General features: G+C 36.4%; 1 protein-coding gene across 2 annotated transcripts in view; it reads left to right on the top strand.

The window, feature by feature from the left end:
• LOC121871490 (isoleucine--tRNA ligase, cytoplasmic-like) overlaps positions 1-18,259 on the top strand; it is a 34,148-nt gene extending 15,889 nt beyond the window's left edge. For both annotated transcript variants that reach the window (XM_042373863.1, XM_042373862.1), the window contains exons 8-15: positions 2,096-2,532; positions 4,058-4,157; positions 5,753-5,935; positions 6,075-6,352; positions 8,279-8,395; positions 12,237-12,615; positions 14,610-15,805; positions 16,047-18,259. In XM_042373863.1, coding sequence (XP_042229797.1) covers positions 2,096-2,532; positions 4,058-4,157; positions 5,753-5,935; positions 6,075-6,352; positions 8,279-8,395; positions 12,237-12,615; positions 14,610-15,805; positions 16,047-16,266 — 2,910 coding nt within the window. In that variant the 3' untranslated portion in view covers positions 16,267-18,259. The remainder of the gene's footprint in view (positions 1-2,095; positions 2,533-4,057; positions 4,158-5,752; positions 5,936-6,074; positions 6,353-8,278; positions 8,396-12,236; positions 12,616-14,609; positions 15,806-16,046) is intronic.
• The last annotated feature ends 1,392 nt before the right edge of the window (positions 18,260-19,651 follow it).

The raw sequence follows: 19,651 nt of genomic DNA, 5'->3' as shown, positions 1-19,651 counted from the left end.
TCAGCACTAACCCAAATAGTACTCATTGAGGTAGCGGGTAATACCACATTCACCGGTTTCAAGCAACGTAAAACATGCATCTTCATTGCCATACTGATGCTTCTCTCAACTAGCACTATACTTGGAAAATCACTTTCTGATCATTTCGAAGCCATTTCAATATGTAAAGTAGAGCAACAACATAAACAAGGTACACACAAGGTACACAGAATACGCAACACATCCACACTCAACAGAGGCGTGAGCATGACCGATGCTCCGCATTACTAGGTAGGCGAGGGAAAGTGTTGCGTGGATCCTTGGTTTAGAAATAGTATTGACGTAATAAAACAATATTAACTGGGACAAAGTTAGGTGTGGACTTAGTGTAAATCCTCAACTAAAAATTATGGTAGGCAACTGGGAACTTAGGGGAAATTTTTGTGTAATTGGGAAGTAACATTCGCGCTGATAGTAAATGTTTGGAAGAAATCAAAACAAGAATAAGGCAAGCAAAAACAGCTTTTAATAAATGTAAAAAGACCAAATGAAAAGGGACATTAACATCGATTTGATAAACAGGCTGCTGAAAAGCTTTATATTGCAAGGACTGATGTATTAGTCCAAAGCTTGGACACTTTCAGTAGACACCAGAAAGAGGTTGGAGGCCTTTGAAATGTGGTGTTATAGGCAAATGATAAGAATAAACAACACTGACTGGAAAAAATGACAATATCCCCTGTACTAAGAGTGGCAAAAACTTCTAGAAAAATATGTAAAAGTACAGAAAAAATGAAAAATTAGATACTTTGGTCATAAATACTGTATATATATAATTAAGATGAAAGGGATAATAACAGAATTATTAATGGGCAAAGTTGAGGGTAGGAGGGCCTTTTTTCATGTTCTGAAAGCTTGTTCCGCTTATATGAATTTGGGTCTCTGCAAATATTCAAATCTTGCACCCCTGGTAGTCAGTTTGGGCAGCCACATTCCCCAAGTGCTCTCCCTACCAGGCTGAAGTAGGTGTTATGTTATGGTTATTTTTTAACTTGTAATTTTGGGTAGATAAAGTTAACCTTCTTTAAAAAATTTATTCAGTTATGTGCATGCACAACCCTACAAGCATTTTGTGCAAGAAAGTAAAAGAAATTACTATTATAAGGTCAAAAACAAAGAGAATAAACATTTCTTTGTGTGTGAGAGCGAGAGGGGAAGCGTTGCTTAGGGTTGGCAAAGGCAACTCCCCAGCTGGGCTGGGCTGCTATGGCAAGGCTCGAGGGTGGCCTTGCGTGACACAGTCGGCATCTGTGCAAATGGCGTTTGTATTAAATTTTCATTTATATTTTCCTTCATGGTTTTAGCTGCATATTTTCATCTAACTAGTATTTTATTGATGTTTTTAATGTGTTAGTAAATTACAGTACAGTAGTTGTGTACTATTTATCATTAGTTAGGTAGGTTTTTTTGTTGTTTGAGAACTGATTTAATGTTTATGGGGTATAATATTGGGGTTTCCTTGCCATTGGGGGACCGGACCCTTTTTTTCCCTTACTTGTAGTATGTTCATTTATTTGCAATACGGAAATTCACTTAACAACTGGTTTTTGAGGAACCTCACCCATTTGTATCGTGGGGGATACCTGTAAGCCATATTCTTTGATCCATTTTGACAACTTAGTGTGAGCCATCCACCTGATTCTGTTTCAAATTTTTTTTTTTGAGAATACTCAAAACTATTATGCTTAAAAAAGAATTTCAGCATCATTGAAAAAACCTCCCGATGTAAATACAGTATATCTTCTACATCCTTTTTATGAAATGCACACCTTACAGCTTGACAAAATATTTACTATTACACTCATCTATATTTCTGATATCAGCATAAAAATGAAGAGGAAAAGAATTGCACCTTGATTGCTGGAAGTACCCCCTCTGGGTGACTTGAGATATTCCTGTTCCTTGAACCTTGGAAGTACCCCTTTTGTGTGACACAGTGACCTATCTGCTACCTATTCCTTTACATTTGTAATGTTTACAGCAAAAGATTAATAAAATCTGTATTCCAAGTGAAAGTACAGTACAGTATATCTAAAGTGCACTATTTATGTTTCAGAAAGCGAATGATGGAGCTTTCAAGGTATTGTGTGATGGTTATGTGAGCAGTGACGCAGGCACGGGTGTGGTTCACCAGGCTCCCTACTTTGGTGAAGATGATTTCCGGGTGTGTTTAGGTTATGGAATTGTCACTCGTGATGAAAAGCCAATCTGCCCCGTGGATGATGCGGGTCGTTTTGTCCTTCCTGTGACTGACTTTAAAGGAATCCATGTCAAAGATGCAGATCCTGATATCATAAAGCTTTTGAGATCCCAGGGAAGAGTTGTTCAGGCAGATCGTGTTAACCACAGTTACCCCTTCTGCTGGAGGTCAGACACCCCTTTGATCTATCGTGCTGTTCCCTCCTGGTTCATCAGGGTAGAACAAATGCAAGAAAAGCTTTTGGCCACTAATGAGAAAACTTATTGGGTACCTAGCTTTGTTAAAGATAAAAGGTATGTGCTCAGCTCTTATGTTCTGAAAATTTTGTATTGAAATTTGCTTAAAATTATTTAATCATTTAGGTAGTTCATTAGTTAAGTAGTTATTGGAATTACAGTTTTTACTTTAGATATTCTAAATGTTTCTAAAGTTCCTTTTAATACAGGTTATAGTGTAACAAATTATTCAACAGGGTATTTGTATTTATTTAATTATTAATTTTTATTTATTTTTAACTTGGGGTCTTTATTAGAGGAGATTTCCTGGCCTGTTGCCCAAAAATGCACCTTTGTGGAATACAGGATTCTTAGCTTAAATCATTAAAACATGGGGTTAGCATACAGTATGTGATTCCCAGAAAAGAAAAAAAGGAATTTTTTTCAGCAAATGTATTTAGTGCTGATTATTCCACCAGATGTGAAGATGGTTTGTAGCTGAAGCATTATTTACGATTATGTGTTTGGTCAATCCCTCAAGGTACTATATCTGACTGAGTGCTTTATATAAGGTTGATGGAATGAGAGCTGAACAAGGTAATTTATGAGTTAACAAGGTCATATCAAATTTTTTCCATTTAAATAGAGGTGTTATTATAATTAAATTGGATTGTGGATAAGATTGAGGACAAGTTTAAAGTTGAAGCTAAGGGATGCCAATGTTAGAGTTTTTTGCCATGGTTACAAATGTTTATTGTGAGAAAACTTCTCATAGGTTCCCCTCACAGAAGCCAGCCATACCTCCTCTCTCTGAAAGGAGGCAGAGTTGGATGCAGATGTAGCCTCCATGCATACCTCCTCTCTTAACTACACACAACCCAGGCCACTGCCCATTTGATAAGGGATGTTCCCAGATCCCATTATTAGTACTAACCTCTGCATCTTCCAATGATAGGAAGAAAAAAATGTGACTTTAGGACTCATTCATTCACCAAAGCATAGAATAAAAACATACAAAAACTAAAGGACAGGCCCCTTGCTTGACTGCCTAGGTTGCCAAAAGAGTGATGCTTGTGCAGTTAATCCTAATTGGTGGAATGATGCAGGTTTTAGTAGAGCTGTCCAAATTAGCTTGGGGATGACTTAAAATTTGCAAGACAGGAAAAAATGCAAATAGGTGAAAATACATTGTGCTTAGGAAAAGTGTTCACCGATTTATAAATTTTGTATATGCGTATAGTGGTGACTGCCTGTAGAGTGTTCCACTGTTGAAGTTTCTGAAAAATTGGAACAGAATGACAGCCATTGTAATTTGTACACGAGTTAAGTAGATGGGTATGGAGAAGACTCTTGAAGGGAATGTTAAAGAAGAAGTTGCGGATGTGTTTAAGAAAGGATCATATCAATGGAGGCAGTTATAGGCATGGATACAAGATATACAGTATGCAGGAATTTTCTGCATTAACCAGTCAGTTGTATATTGTATAGTTTACAGTGTGTAAACCAGCAACTAGGGAAAATTAATACTTAATTTATAATAATAATCTTGGAATTTCCAGAGTTGGGAAATATAATACAGTACAGTACTGAAACCTTTTTTCAGGTTTGCCAACTGGTTAAGTGATGCACGGGATTGGGCAGTTAGCCGCAACAGGTATTGGGGTACTCCCATTCCCTTGTGGGTGTCTGAAGATTTTACAGAGGTATGTACTGAAGAAAAATCTTTAGAACTTTTTACATTTGTGTGTAATTAGTTCAGATATCTATCGGCACCTACAATTTTCTTGGTGGTATTTTTTAGTATAATTGCAGCAAGTTAGTAAATGACGAATTTGTAAAAAAAAAATTATTATAAAAATAACTACTGCATCTAAAATTGCAAACTGAACAGTTTTATATCAGGTAAAAGGTTCATCCTTGTGGTCCACCTCCAGGGCTTCCTAAATTTTTCTTCTTAAAATAGAATACACTATATTGTAGTAAGTACAGTCTCTCCTCGACTTACGACAACCCGGCCATACGACGGCCATGGGCATATAAAATATTTTTCACATTGTGTATATTTGAGTCCTGACGTTAATGTGTACTGACAAAATTTTTGTTTGTAATTCCCTTTAAAATGGCTGGCAAGCGTAAAAGTGAGAATTCTTGTGGTGCCGAGAAGAAAAAGAGACACCCACTTTAGAATTTCTATGTATTATTTTTGCCTTTTCGACTTACGACCTGGTCGTCATAAGTCGAGGAGAGACTGTAATCAAGTATTTTATACATTTGATTTAAATAACTTGCCAAGCCATCTCCAGTGTACCTTATCATCCACCATGTGTTTAACTTTGTTGAAACCTCTTATATTTATAGTTTGATAAAGGAGAAATAATTAAATTCTGAAGAGATAACTACAGTACCTGTATGTAGAAAATGTTTCTGTTGTGGCTGTGGCAACTGTACGAATTCTGGAGGTGTCCATTGTGGTTTCATATTATTTAGACACTATAGTTTCAGTATTTCTCCTCTTATTATTCTTAAAATAGATTTTATAAAGTAATATCCCAGTAAAAAAGAATTCTGGATAAATAATTAAATTCTGAAGAGATAACTACAGTACCTGTATGTAGAAAATGTTTCTGTTGTGGCTGTGGCAACTGTACGAATTCTGGAGGTGTCCATTGTGGTTTCATATTATTTAGACACTATAGTTTCAGTATTTCTCCTCTTATTATTCTTAAAATAGATTTTATAAAGTAATATCCCAGTAAAAAAGAATTCTGGATACTGGAATTCTCTGATAGCCAGAATTGAGAAAGTGGCGCTACAGAAAAATGCTTGAAACATTGAAAGATTACTTTGATATAGGAGGTGTTGTTTAGATGATTTTGTGGAGTCAGAATACAGTTATCACCACCATGAGACCACACCAGTAACCATCACAACAGTCAATAGAAAAACAAGGGAATAAAAAGATAACCACTACCACCTTGGTCTCTTTCACTGTGTGATGTCATAGATATTTAAGGCAGTGTCCATCACAGCACCAGAGATGTTGACAGGCCTCAATAACATACTCATTCCCTTTGCCAATACACTTTTTTATTCTATTTTCCTTAAGGCTACATCTGTCTACTAAAAAAATACACAAAACATTCAGATAAAGAATGTTTATTCCTCCTGCTTGTAATACCTGTGTGTCCTTCACCCTCCATCCACTTGATAAAAATGATTATATAAATAAAATTACTTGAGCAAATTTATTCAGTCTGAAAATAACTTCTAGTACAGTAATGTTTAATAAAAATTGCAGATTGTATGTGTTGGAAGTATTTCCGAGCTGGAAAAACTTTCAGGAGAGAAGGTAACAGATCTTCATCGTGATAACATTGACCACATCACCATCCCATCAGCCAAGCCAGGAAACCCACCACTGAAACGCATCTCAGAAGTGTTTGATTGTTGGTTTGAATCAGGCTCCATGCCTTATGCTCAGGTAAGGCCCACATTGCAGGAGGTCATGAAAAATTTTTCATTCTTGATTTAATAATTTTTTATTTTTTTTTTTATGCTTTTTTAAGGATATTTTACCAACTATTGTCTTGTAGTAATTTTATGTACTTGCACTCCAACAGGTCCATTACCCCTTTGAAAATAAACGAGAATTTGAAGATTGCTTCCCTGCAGATTTCATCGCTGAGGGCATCGACCAAACACGTGGGTGGTTTTATACTCTCCTAGTAATTTCAACTGCCCTGTTTGGAAAACCTCCTTTTAAGAATTTGATAGCAAATGGACTCATTCTGGCAGAAGATGGACAGAAGATGAGCAAACGCAAAAAGAATTACCCAGATCCTATTGAAGTGGTTAACAAATATGGAGCTGATGCATTGAGGCTGTATCTGACAAACAGGTGATTAGAGACATGATCTTTTCCTTTTCTTACATAATTTTTAAGAATTTGGGTCACCGCTTCTCGTCTGATTTGTGAAGTTAAGCAATGTTCGGTCTGGATAGTATTTGGATGAATGACTGGCTGGGAATATATGCTGATAGTATAGGACCCTACTGGAAATTGGCATCTCATGGCTTTGTTGGCTATCCTTGGTCAAATTAACTAAATATCAATAACTACAAGTATGTGCATATTCTTTAAGCAATTGCCTGAGGTTTCATAGTAGTATACCCTTCTACACATTACCTCTACTTTGTAATTTACCTTTTCTCACGCTTGCTGATCTTCAAATAAAGTTTCATAGTCACCACAGAATTAATTGATATGGTTTTTAGTTAAATTTTCATTGCCTGTACATTACTTAAGTTAAAATTCAGAATTTGTGTGAAAACCAACTTCAATTTTTTCCATAATGCTCTGCCACCCTTTAGCAGTCTAGTATTGTTGATTAAATAATTTTTGAAAGGTTTCTAAGCTAATTTCCATATCCCTGTTCATTGTTTCATCTCAATTTTGATACATTTCACCTAATCACTTCATAAACCAATTTTCTTTAAATATCTGCACTTTTTAAGTTTTCTCTACTCGCCCACTGCTGTAGAACTACTGCCATTACTGCACTGTAGTTTACTTCTACTTTATATGATTATCCCTACTCACTTTTATTATACGTTTCACATCCACTTTTTAGAAATTCTCACATGTTTGGGTTTCAGTAACAGTCACACACACACAGTAGCCTGTTATAAAACCAAGTTTTCCTGGACTCATAGTGATAAGGAATTCAGGAATTCTGAAATAAAAATGTGTAATACAGTATCGAAGGAGGAATAATGCTGTGCATACATGGAACAGTGCTGGGGAAAATGGGTGGGATTAAAAAAAAGTTTGGCCCATTGCCAATATTAAGATAAAAACAAATTCAAGGTAAAAAGGTAATAAAGCATCAGTAGACATCTGTAGCATGCAAGCTGTTCAAATGAACAGTGTGAGGAATGCAATGGTAGTAACTTTCGACAGGAGCTGCCATGCACAGGCCAACCGGCCGATTGCAGACTCCTTATGTTCTTATATACCTGTATTTTCAGTAACAGAAGGTAGTAGGGGTAAGGTAATAAAGTTGAGAGGAATAACATGATGTGACTTGGGGAACATGTGGAAAAGATGACATGAAAGGATTTCAAAGAGTACTGAAGTGAGGGTAAAAGGAGTAAGGGGAAAGCACATAGTATCAATTCGAGGGGGAATTAAAGGAGTGCATGTTGTTAATTATTAAGATCTGAGGGAGATGGAAAAGGATAGAGAGAGGTGTTTAAATAAGGCAGCCAAGAGTTTTATGTCATGACAACCCTCTCATATGTAGTTTGTATAGAGAGTGAGGCATCAGTTAATTTAAGGAGGTTAGAATATAGCAATCCATCAAATTTGACCTTGTATCATTATTTAAGTTAAAAAAACAATGGATGTTACAACTGATTCTGATAGTTTTTGTGAGCTTAATGCAGGACAACAGGAATCGAGTGCAAATACACAAGCATATTCTCCCTTTGTTTGTTGTCATTTAATTATTCTTAATGCTATAATAGATGTGCTCTGTCATGATATGCCTCTTTCACAACAAGGCCCCAAATCGGGTTTACCACTGTCACTTCACACAAACCAGAATCACCCATTATAAAAGTTCATTAACAATTGATATTTCACTCTTGTGTGGTCCATAAATTTTAATCACAAATTAAGTGTTGAAACAAATACTCTAAATAAATCACATGAGCTGTATTTAAAATTTTTAAATGGCAATCACAAAAGTTTTGTACAATACATACCTGTACAATATAAGTACAGAATAGACAAAGTGGTTATCTTTAATTATATTCTCTGCAGTCCTTCAGTACGTGGTGAGAATCTGCGGTTTAAAGAGGCTGATGTATTTAACCTACTTAAGGAAGTGTTCATCCCATGGCTTAATGCATACCGCTTCTTTGTACAGCAGGTTGAAAGGTAAGAGCACCCTGAGTTTTTGTAAGTGTTCACTTTAGTACAGTACATTATCTATAATTTTATGAAATGATTTTTGTGGGTGTCTTTTGAACTACCAACCATTAATTGGGTTTGAAAAATATGCTAGTGACTGTGATTTAGTCCTTCAGTAAATGTTAGCTTATGTTGTTTTTTATAATAAAAAAAAATTAATCTCATTCTACTACAAATATTTGCTAAAATATGGTTAAAAGCACTGTACTGTACAGTTAATATAATGATGTTACAGTATATTATGGAAAATGTTGACTGATAATTTTAAAGTCTGATTTACTGTAAATTATAACTGGCAATACTACTACAGTACTGTACTAATAAATTTGTTGTACTGTTTAAAATAAATTTTTAGGATTTCAAAGCTCAGTGATATCCCCATTAGCCAGAATAATTGGTACAGAGCTCTTCTATTTATTGAGGCGAATTTTCTTATCCTGAAAGATTCACACTTCCCCGGAATTTGTCTGGTTATTGGGCAAATTTTTCCAAGAATCTAAAGTATGCTTCTTACACAGACAGACTCTATCGCACATCATTGGAATGTTTTCAGGTGCTGGGGAAAGTTTTTCAAAAGTTTAAGTCGATATACATCTCATATAAACAAACACTCGCCCATTACATTTAGGTCGTGGTCACCAGCGAAATTATTTGTGACTAGCAAAAAGTTTATAAACTCTTATTCACAGAATCTATTTTAATCGTGTTTGAGAGATGAATTTGGTACAAATACACACACTACAAGATTTTGTCAATAAAAGGTCCTTAAAGAAAACATTTTGTCACAATATAATGATGGGTAGTCTATAAAATCAATTTTAATTAAGTTATAAACACCATTTTTTACTGAAATAATCTTGAATAGTTTATCTGAGGGTTCCTCAAATAAATATATATAAGAAAGAAAAAAAATCTATACGATATGGGCCATCAAATCGGTATTTTTGAGGTGCTTGGCGTGAATGCAGCGAAGTCACAGCCAAGATAGTGAAATTTTTCACCTTGTACTGGGGAAAGTTTCCTGAGAGTTTAAACTACTCATTGTGTACGGACAGACACGGAGCTATATTTATTTAGGCAAATATCACTGTACATGTACAATATATTGTAAGTAAACAAAACAATGTACAGTACTGTATACGGTACTACTTTTGTACTGTATATGCTGTACTCACCAGCAGATACTGTACTGTCATCTTGAGCTTGTGATGCAGGCAGGTCAATTGTTGATATGAAGATACAGGATGGTCTGCTTTTGTCCTGTACCATCTACTGTAGCAGGTGTTATTGTCACTCTCCTTTCCCTCCATGAAGGAGGGATTGTACACACAATGTATGTATAATAATGTTTGCCCCTCGTGTAAGAAAGGATGGCCGGCCCTAGGGCCACCTAGGCATGAATTTGTTTAAAGTGTAGAAGCTGTCGCCAACCACAACAATCACAGCCTGAGTTAACGAACTGAGTGTGAGTTACCCAGTGTCAAGGAATAGTCTGAGAAGACCAGACAATTTGCCAACTGCACTGGCTAACCATTACCCCGGAACACGATCCGCAAATCGATTAACATCCAGGTTCCCAATTGCTGCTGGGGAGACAGAGGCAAATGGCATAAAGAAACTTGCCCATAGTTTTACCATGCCTGGGGATTGAACCTGGGATACTATACATATACAGGCATCCCCCACGTTACGGAAGCCCGGGTTACGGAATTTCGCTCTTACGGAATTTGTAAATTATGACCAATAATTTCGCGTTACGGCCTGTAAATCTGCCCTTACGGAAATTGGGGTAAATTTTAACAAACACAAGGCCTCACACATGCCATTCAGACTGACAGACTTGACAGGTTTTACCAACTATAAAGACAGTTGAAGCTTTAAACGTCACTCACAATGGATCTTGAATATTCCAACTGTAATCAGACATACCTAAGTTGCCTCAACAATTGCAACCCCAGTTGCAATATCAAATTCTGTGTCACTACTAAGAAATAACAAAGTATCTGGTGTACTCTAAGATTAAGAGAAAACGGACGTTTCAGGAGTGCTGAAGTGAGAGAAAACGGACTCCTATGACGGGGCACTCAAATAAACATACACATAGCTGTATAATGCAATATTAACCCCTAAATTGGTGTTTTAAGAAGGTATATCATAAATTATTTAATGTACTGTATTGTATGTGTTTATAAATGTTTATTTTCATTAATAAAATTGCTTGAATTACTTTTTTGGGGCCGAAAAAATTCCTTAGGAACGCATCTCCAGTTTTATAATGGAAGTCAATGGGAAAATAGGTTTCGTGTTACTAAATTTCGCGATACGGTCAATTTTCCGGGAACGGAACCCTTCCGTAACGCGGGGGATGCCTGTACAACCTACACACTATCCTACAGTAAGCATACACTGTCCACTCGCTAAATGTACAGTACTGTATAGTATATGTAACTGTAATAACTTTTTACATCTAAACACTGTATTCTTGGCTGATTTTGTCCAGGTACAGTAATGTACAGTACAATATCTCCTCTAATTACAAACTTTCAACTTGCGAACTTTCATACATATGAACAAACCTGTGCGCAATAGATGGCATTAGTGTGCTACTCCCTGCTTTCCCAGTCAAGCAGCAGCGATTTTAGTTGTTTTTGTCTCGTCCACAGCATTGCAGCGGTGATAGTTCATTTCTTGTGGCTTTTACGAACATTATTTACCCCAATATGTCCGAGAAGCTTAAAGGTAGTGCCAGTGATGAGAATGTAAGTAAGAAAAGATTTACAATGGAAACAAAAGTGGCAATAATAAAGCAAGTGGAAAATGGTGATAAGACAACAAATGTGGCTCGTGTTTTTGGACTGAATTGTTCAACTGTTGGTATGATTTTAATGGATGAAGACAGAATTATGGAGTTTGTGAGATGTTCTTTGCCTAGGCAATTGATCATCATAAGTAAGAAAAGAGTTTTTCTTTCTTGTTTTAACGGAGAGTAGCCCACCTTGGCACAGGTCAATGACCCACATCAGGGCCTGGGGCGAAGGTATAAAAGTAATAATAATAATAAAAAGCCATAAATAAATACAAAAATTAAAAACAAAGATCAATAGTGAGAAACTATACAGTATATGTATGTTGTGTTGTCAAAGTAAGAGAAACAATTGAGACCCTGCAATTGTGTGTAAATGAAGCAGAAAGTCAGATTAGCAACCGTGTGGTAGTACCTCCATGTTTAATAACTGCCTACTACTTAATACCTGTATGATGAGATGAAAGAACTCTTGTGTTTAGAGGACTATAATCAGTGTTGTGTGATGGAGTATTGTGCTGTGGGTGTGCTGTACACAAAGAATTGTTCATTTTTAACATATTGTTTGCAAGTGATGGAGGTGAATTTGGACGTACAAACAGACCTCCAGAACTAATTATGTTTGAAAGTAGGGGACTGCCTGCACAACACAAATTGTACGCAAACACAGCAGCGAGTAAGGGAACAACCTTGTATACTGGCAGCAGAATATGAACTAAGCTTGCGAGCCGGTGGCCTAAGTTACCCAAGCAGCTAGAGCACCCATGAGCCCGGAATAGAGAGATTTTCTCAGAATTTTTCCAGAAAATGCATGCAATTTTATCCTTGGAACTCGTTCCCATGGAGAGAATTTCCTGGAATGCTAAAAATTCATTCCGGCTATTGGAGAGCTCCGTGAACCAGGGATTCCAGCTTAACGGGAAGATTACTCTACTGGAATATGTTAACAAAACATCAAAAGTGTTTGCACTGAACTTAATATTTATATCTTCTTATTTGGTACAGGTACCAGAAGGATGAGGGCAAGTTGTTCCAGTTTGAGGAAACTGAAATGGGTAAGTCTGTTAATGTGATGGACAGGTGGATCGTGTCATTCACTCAGACACTCCTCAGCTTTGTGCACCGAGAAATGTCTGCATACCATCTCTACACTGTAACTCCCAGGCTCGTGAAATTTGTTGATAATCTCACAAACTGGTATGTGAGATTTAACCGCAAGAGATTAAAAGGAGACACTGGTAAAGAAGATTGTTTGAGGGCACTGGAGACCTTGTATGCTGTATTGTTTTGCATGGTGAGAGTTATGGCTCCATTCACTCCTTTCATCACAGAAACCATGTACCAAAACCTGAAGAGAGCCCTCAAGCCAGGCTCGCTTGGAAAGGTGAGTTCATACATGTAAAGTGTTAGTTTAAAAATTAAAAGAGTGCCATTATTGTGTAAGATACCTGTGAACCTTTCGTTACCTCGGCCTTTTATATTGTAAACATTGTAGCATAGAATGATGTTTTTTAAGCTGACTACTAAACTTAAAAATTTTCATAAATATAGAAAAGGCGGAAGTGTTTGTTAATTTTGAAATTTGTTTGTAGAATTTTAATTTGTAGTTATCACAGTTAAACAAAATGATTCTGGTCTTCTATTATGTTTGTTTCAAGTGCAATTTCTGTATGGGGAATGTGAGTTCCACACTTGTTTAAAAGATTTAATTATGAGCAACAAAATTGTAGCACTTATGAGAGGTATCATTGAATTTCATTTTTATTATTACTACATTCCTGCCATTTTCCATGTTTGCGTGGTTTAACTGTTATTACCTGATGGCTGCTCTCCATGATCTCATGCAGCCTTCTTCATCAATTTCTTATCTCTGAGGTCAACCCTTGCAATCTTTCCCATGTCATTCTTGGACTACCCTCTGTTCTCCTCCCCAACAAATTCAAGCTCATGAATCTCTTGACCCAGTTGGTTTTCTCTTCTCTCCACATGCTCATACCATCTCGACCAATATCTGTGCAAAACTTTGCCCATACTCTCAATACTCAGCTTCCCTCATAGCACTGAAAAGGGTTTCCTATCTTTTAGTGTCACATTACACATCCGCTTCAATATTTTCATTACATCTTGCTCAAGCTTATGTATGTCATCCTTTTTTAGCAGCCCAATATCCATGTTTCACTCCCAATAACATTACTTCTCATGCCAGTTGCATAAGTCTTTCCTTTCTCATAAAGTTTAGGTTCACTCCCCATCAATAAAGGCAACAGCTCTCTAAACTTATTACAGCCACTTATGTCTCTTAACTAATTCCACCACTGATCATGTCACTCAGGTAGCAGAACTCATTCACACAGTATAGGAATATATAACCAATTTTGAGTATTTCTAGCCTTGCTAAGGCCACACGATTACCTACCTATGCAGTGTACTTACACTGCAACATCCTGCAGTCTACCATTTATACCACTGCACCTCTTTCGAACTTCTACAATTCATTCATTGCACATCATTGAATTACAGCCATCATCTTTCTAACAGACAGAATTTGGCCATTTTCCACTTTACACCATGGTTCCTTCGGCCATACCACTAATCAATACTTTTGTTCTCGCCACATTCACTCGCATACCCTTTGACTATTCGATTCCTTCCATTTCTTAAATTTCTTCAGTATTGTCTCCTATCAACATGAAGCCATCAGCAGTCTCTAGCACAATGATACTGTAAATAGAAGGGAGCTCAAGACAGACCCTCGATAGACCCCAACTTTCCCCTCAATTTCCAGTGTTTAGGTTCTTTGAAAACACCACCCGAAGTGGATGCATGACAAAAAGTACCTTGGACATATGGGATATAGGGGGTTAGGTTTCAGGCTACAGGAAAGGTAGATTTATCATCAGCTGGCCAGTATAGACCAAACGCATTATTGATGAATATTTTAATGCTAAAGACTCGTGTTGTTGTTGCTATTATGTTATTTGCGTTTCAACAATGAAGGTTTTTAAGCACATAACAAGGTTAATAATTACACTAGTCCAATAACATAACAAATTATGAGATAAAGCTCTCTATATAATGAGACTTGGGACCTTTGCAATACAGTACTCTATGAATTGGTCGCAAACTTATCAGCTGACCAATCCGTAGTGATAAATGCTTCCTACCTAATGAATTCAATTTTTTTTGCAATAAACAATATTTTGCTGAAGTAAATTTCAATACTTTAAGTTTTCCGTAATGTTTGGTTTATTCTGTTGTGATTTTTAAAGTTAAACCATGCCAAAATACTGCATATATTGAGGATCTTTTGAACTAGCCACATTTTTTTTATTAGTACTGTACATGTATTAACATATTTTCTTGCCTTTTTATTGACAGGGTGACACGAGCTCTGTTCATTATTTAATGGTGCCACAGCCAGTGGAAAAGCTTATTTGCCCTGAAATTGAAGCATGTGTGAACATACTGCAAAGTGTTGTTGAACTAGGGCGATATCTACGAGATAAAGTCAACATTCCAGTGAAGTATCCATTGCCAGAGGTAGTAGTCATTCATAAGGACAGAAAGATCCTTGAAGATGTCCTGAGACTGGAAAGTTATATCAAGGAAGAGTTGAATGTGAAGACTGTAACAACATCTACAGATAAGGAAAAGTATGGAGTGGCTCTCAGAGCAGATATGAATTTCAAGGTGCTTGGATCAAGGCTTAAAGGTGATATGAAAAAAGTTCAACAAAAAGTGGGTGAACTTACAGATGATGAGATTCAGCAAATGCTTAATTCTGGTTCAATAAATATTTTAGGACATACCATTGATTCTTGTGACCTTAATGTTAAATACAGCTTCAGTGGTGAAAAAGCTGTTGAGTTAGCATCGAGATATGAGGCTCACTCGGATGACACTGTCCTTATTCTTTTGGACACAACCCCTTCACAAGAAATGTTAGATGAAGGATTAGCACGAGAGGTTGTCAATAGAGTTCAGAAGCTGAGAAAGAAAGCAAAGTTAGTACCAACAGATGAGGTTACTGTATGGTATCATGTTGATGAGAAAGACATTGAGTTAGCTCCCATAGTTGCCACCTATTCTGAATACATAGAGAACTTAACCAAGACACCATTTAAGCCAATTTCAGAGAAAGACCGGTCATCTGTACTAATTGAAGAGGTTACCAATATAAAAGAGAACTGTATCAAGCTGGTAATCACACAAGGAATTTGTCCTGGTTGGTCGTCAACTGTCAGTGTTGTGGAGGCCACAGTTACAGGGGGTGAATCTTGCCCTTGGGTCAACATTATACTTGATGGTACTCCCAGGTATGGCACTAACAGCTGTAGTGCTACCTTGTTATTGGAAAATCCCATTGGTAAACCTGTAATAACTTCCTGCCAGCAAATACTTGAAGAAGCGCATGGAATCTTCGGTTTCCCACTTGAACATGGAAGGTTGTATGTAGAACGGAAACTTATTGACAGCAAAACACCGGTCGCCTCCCTTGCAGGAAGAACAATTGTTATTACCTATGACAGAAACAAAGTTCCTGTTGCAACTTCAGCAATAAAGCCATATAGCAGGTTAGTACAGTATTTATAACTATAAAACTCGTGCACAATCTTGCCTATATATATGCATACAGTATTATATAAAAGTGTGAGGTAAGAACAAATTTATGCACAGTTATTTAGTTAAACAGTACATAGCCGAATGTCCAGTCGAGAGAGAGATCAACATTTATGATAGCTTAATGAAAGGGAAAAAACATAATCTTTCATTTGCTTCATGTTGAAAGCATAAACAATTACTCCCATTTTTCAGGTTTGTCAATGTAGAAGGCAGTGGCAAGAAAGGTTGTGTGGTGTTAGAGAATCCTTGTGGTGATGGCATCATGTCTGCAAAGGCTTTCACAAGTGTTGTACAGAAGATTTTGGGCTTGGACTCAAAACCTGCCATCTTCACGGATTTAGAGAAGAAGAAACCACTTCACCTTAATGGAAGCAGCTTAGCCAAACTCAGTGGGTCTACTGTATATGTTTGATAGTGATATTTGAATTAACACATTCATATTCTAAGGAATATGTTGCTCTGTATGACAGTTGTATTCTCTTCATGGTAGAACTTTACTTTTATACAAAGTAGAACTGTTTACTAATGCAACAGCTTGTTTCAAATATATAAAAACAGGATTATTGTGATACTGATAAATTATCTACTAGTTAGATAATCTCATAAACTAATGTATTTGTACATTTTATTAAATACACGATAGTGAAAAATTCTCACATACATGTATTCTAAACACAAATTTAATTACTTCATCCTGAACATAAGTAAATATCTAATTCTGTATTCAGTTTCTTATGCCCAAGAAAGTGATGCATTTGTAGTTATCCCCTTATGTTTGGGCCACTTCATGTAGACTGCTGCAATGCTAAAAGCAGTTATCAAATGTAAATCATGGTGGTTCTACTGTTTTAAACACAGCATTATTATATAATTTGGTAAGAAGACACAATTGGTAGAAAGAGCTTGGAAGACTATTATTGCACCCTATTCTGAACCATATCACTTACAGTACCACTCCATCCACACCTCCTGCTAATCTATTTTTCACCTGTAGTATTTTCTGTCCTTTGTATTGTATTCTTCTTATGACACATATTGTTTTTAACCTTCAGTAAAACTTACCTAAGTCTGACTATATAGGGATTAAGCTAGTCTGACTTAGAGGTAATAACCTCACCAATTTGTCTCAAGACTTGCCTAAAGAATGAAATGTATGTGGTACTAAGGCAGTGAGGGAAATTTATATGCTATATTAAAAAAATATATAATAATAACTGTTAAAAGAAAGAATAACAACTGACCAATTTCAGGGCACATATCTTTTCCCATATGATTGCCAGAGCCTTGGTGGGTGGAGAAAGGTTCTGCACTAGCTAGTCTGACATGCTTAATAGTAATGTAGAAATATGTACAGTTCTGTATTACACCAAACTTCATTTTGTTACAGGGTAAACTTAGTTACACTAAACTTAAATTTAATCTCTTAAAACTATGTACTGTACAGTAGTCACTATAATCACTGCTGGATGCCATCACATTATTTGGCAGTTCAGGTGTCACAGAAAGATCAGAGTTGGAGACTAGTGACTTGGTAGACCCTTTAGCACCAGAGGGCCCAGACTTGTCAAGTGGTTGTTGAGAGACTGGTGTTGCACCATGCAGCTGGTTACAACTTGGCATATGCGCTGGCAACACAGACTGAGTCCGACTTCACGGTAATCCCACTTGGAGAAGTCCGACTTAAGGGAGTTTAACTGTATTAACACTTTGTTGTCAGTTTCAATCATCTGAAAATGTCCTCTTTATTTTCAGTCCCAATCATCTGAAAATGTCCTCTTTGTTTTCTTTCTATTTCACAGCATTGTAGTATTGTGTCATCCTCATCTGATATGCACATGCTCTCCACAATAATCCCTTTCATTGATTTACTAAGCTCCCCAAATTTATGTTCTCTTCATATTTTCCTTTATCCTACTCACAGAAATTTACTTACATTTGTATGTAGGCACTTTCTTATAACTGAAGTTCTCATCCATGTACTCTTTATTTTTCGAACTTCAGTGTAGTTGAGGACTTACATTCTTTTTCTAGAGTTTTTAAGATTCTTATAACTCACCTTCAACTTAATATACTCCACAGTATTCTTCAAGTGATTCCACAATATTGTAACTTCACCCTCCTCATTTATATAAACAGTTCACTTTTAATATTAACGCTATTCCTTCAGTTTACAGTGTTAGTTATGTCTTAAATTTCCTCCTTTATGTTCTGTTTGTCTCTCATTCTCTCTTAGGGGTTAATGAATTTCCTGTAGTTTCTTGTGAGTCTTCTTACACTGCTTGACCCATTTAGTAGGAATGGATTACACCTTATGTAAACAAATATTTTCATTTACCTGTCTAACTGTCTACAATCTTGAGAAACACTGTCAACCTAAATATTACAAAAATATGATTAGATGAAGATCTACTTGTATTTATTATCCTGATGTCCTGTATATACTTTTACCCTTATCCCAAACTATTTCTTCCCCAAATACAGATTTTGTGGTTACATCTCTCTTCTTGTTTCAAAATATACTGTATATACAGTAGGCTTACCTCTTAAAATATTGTTTCCTAATAATGGTCATTGTTCTGGAGGAAATTTTTGCGATAAAAAGAATTTAAACCTTCAAAACAATTCAAAAGTTCTGCTCAAGATCACGCTCTCCTCTTTTCTCTGAGCTGTGAGTTTAAGCAATGAGAGTGACATACTGTATGTTGATTAATGCCCTGTCAATCATCATCTGTCTTTACCAGTTTTTAACACCTATTCCTGCAGATATGTGATTACTCCACAATGGTACCAACTCACTCTAGCTTATTTTTTTACCCATAATGTCTGGAAAAAGGCCTGCAAGTGATACTGCTGGTTATGTGGCCATTCACCTAAGAAAATGCTCTGTATGGCGGTAAAAATTCTTGTCGCAAGAAGTGTGGAGGGCGAGCATCAGGTAGAACTTATCACAAGAATACAGACAAAAAAGGGGTTTCTGCCCAATGCACCAATTTATTAACAGCAACCAAGACAACCCATTCAAAAGAACACTTTGCATGTTACCCATCACTGTCATGTAGAGGAGTAGAATTGAGTTAAGAGTGATGACAGAAGGTCAATCTTAAGCAAACTCCTACCAAATAAATTGGTGAGTATACTGTATGATTTACTGTATTTGTTGATGTCCCTTACCAGTAAAAATTTGTCTTTATTTATTAAATGTTTTAATACATTTATCTTGTATCAAGTAGTATCATTATTAGTGCTATTACCAATACCCAATGAAACCCTCATACAGTACTGGTACAGGAATATATATTGCTCATACATTAGAAATAGTGCTGTCATGAATGCATGTCTGTTGGAACCAGGTTATATGGACCTTAGTTTTCAAACATCCCTGTGTATTTTCCCATGACCACTTTTCAAACATTGCCTGATCAAATTTATCTTCATTGAAAATACAAAATTCAGTATCAAAGCAATGTGGCAAACACATTTCATGACATATATTGTGAAGGTTTAATATTTGAATTGTCACTACAGTCGTGTTGCATCTTACATGGGGGGTACATTCCAAAGAGGGCGTGTAATGGCAAAAACACTGACTGTATAGTCAAAATTACCCTTGAAAATTCCTTAAATCACTCGTGAAGTACATGGTTACATACTACTCTCCTTCATATGTGGAAGCTTGGAGCTTGATGAAGTGTATTATACAGTAGGATGAAATCTGGTGACTGAAGCATAAGGAGATCATCAGGATCACTGTTGGAAGAGGGTGATGCAGTGGTGGTTGGTGGAGAGGCACGTGCTGG

The sequence above is a fragment of the Homarus americanus genome, unplaced genomic scaffold (assembly GCF_018991925.1).
Source record: "Homarus americanus isolate GMGI-L3 unplaced genomic scaffold, GMGI_Hamer_2.0 scaffold45698, whole genome shotgun sequence".
Taxonomy (NCBI): Eukaryota; Metazoa; Arthropoda; class Malacostraca; order Decapoda; family Nephropidae; genus Homarus; species Homarus americanus.
The sequence above is the reverse complement of the archived record's forward strand: the minus strand, read 5'-3'. Positions and strand labels throughout refer to the sequence as shown.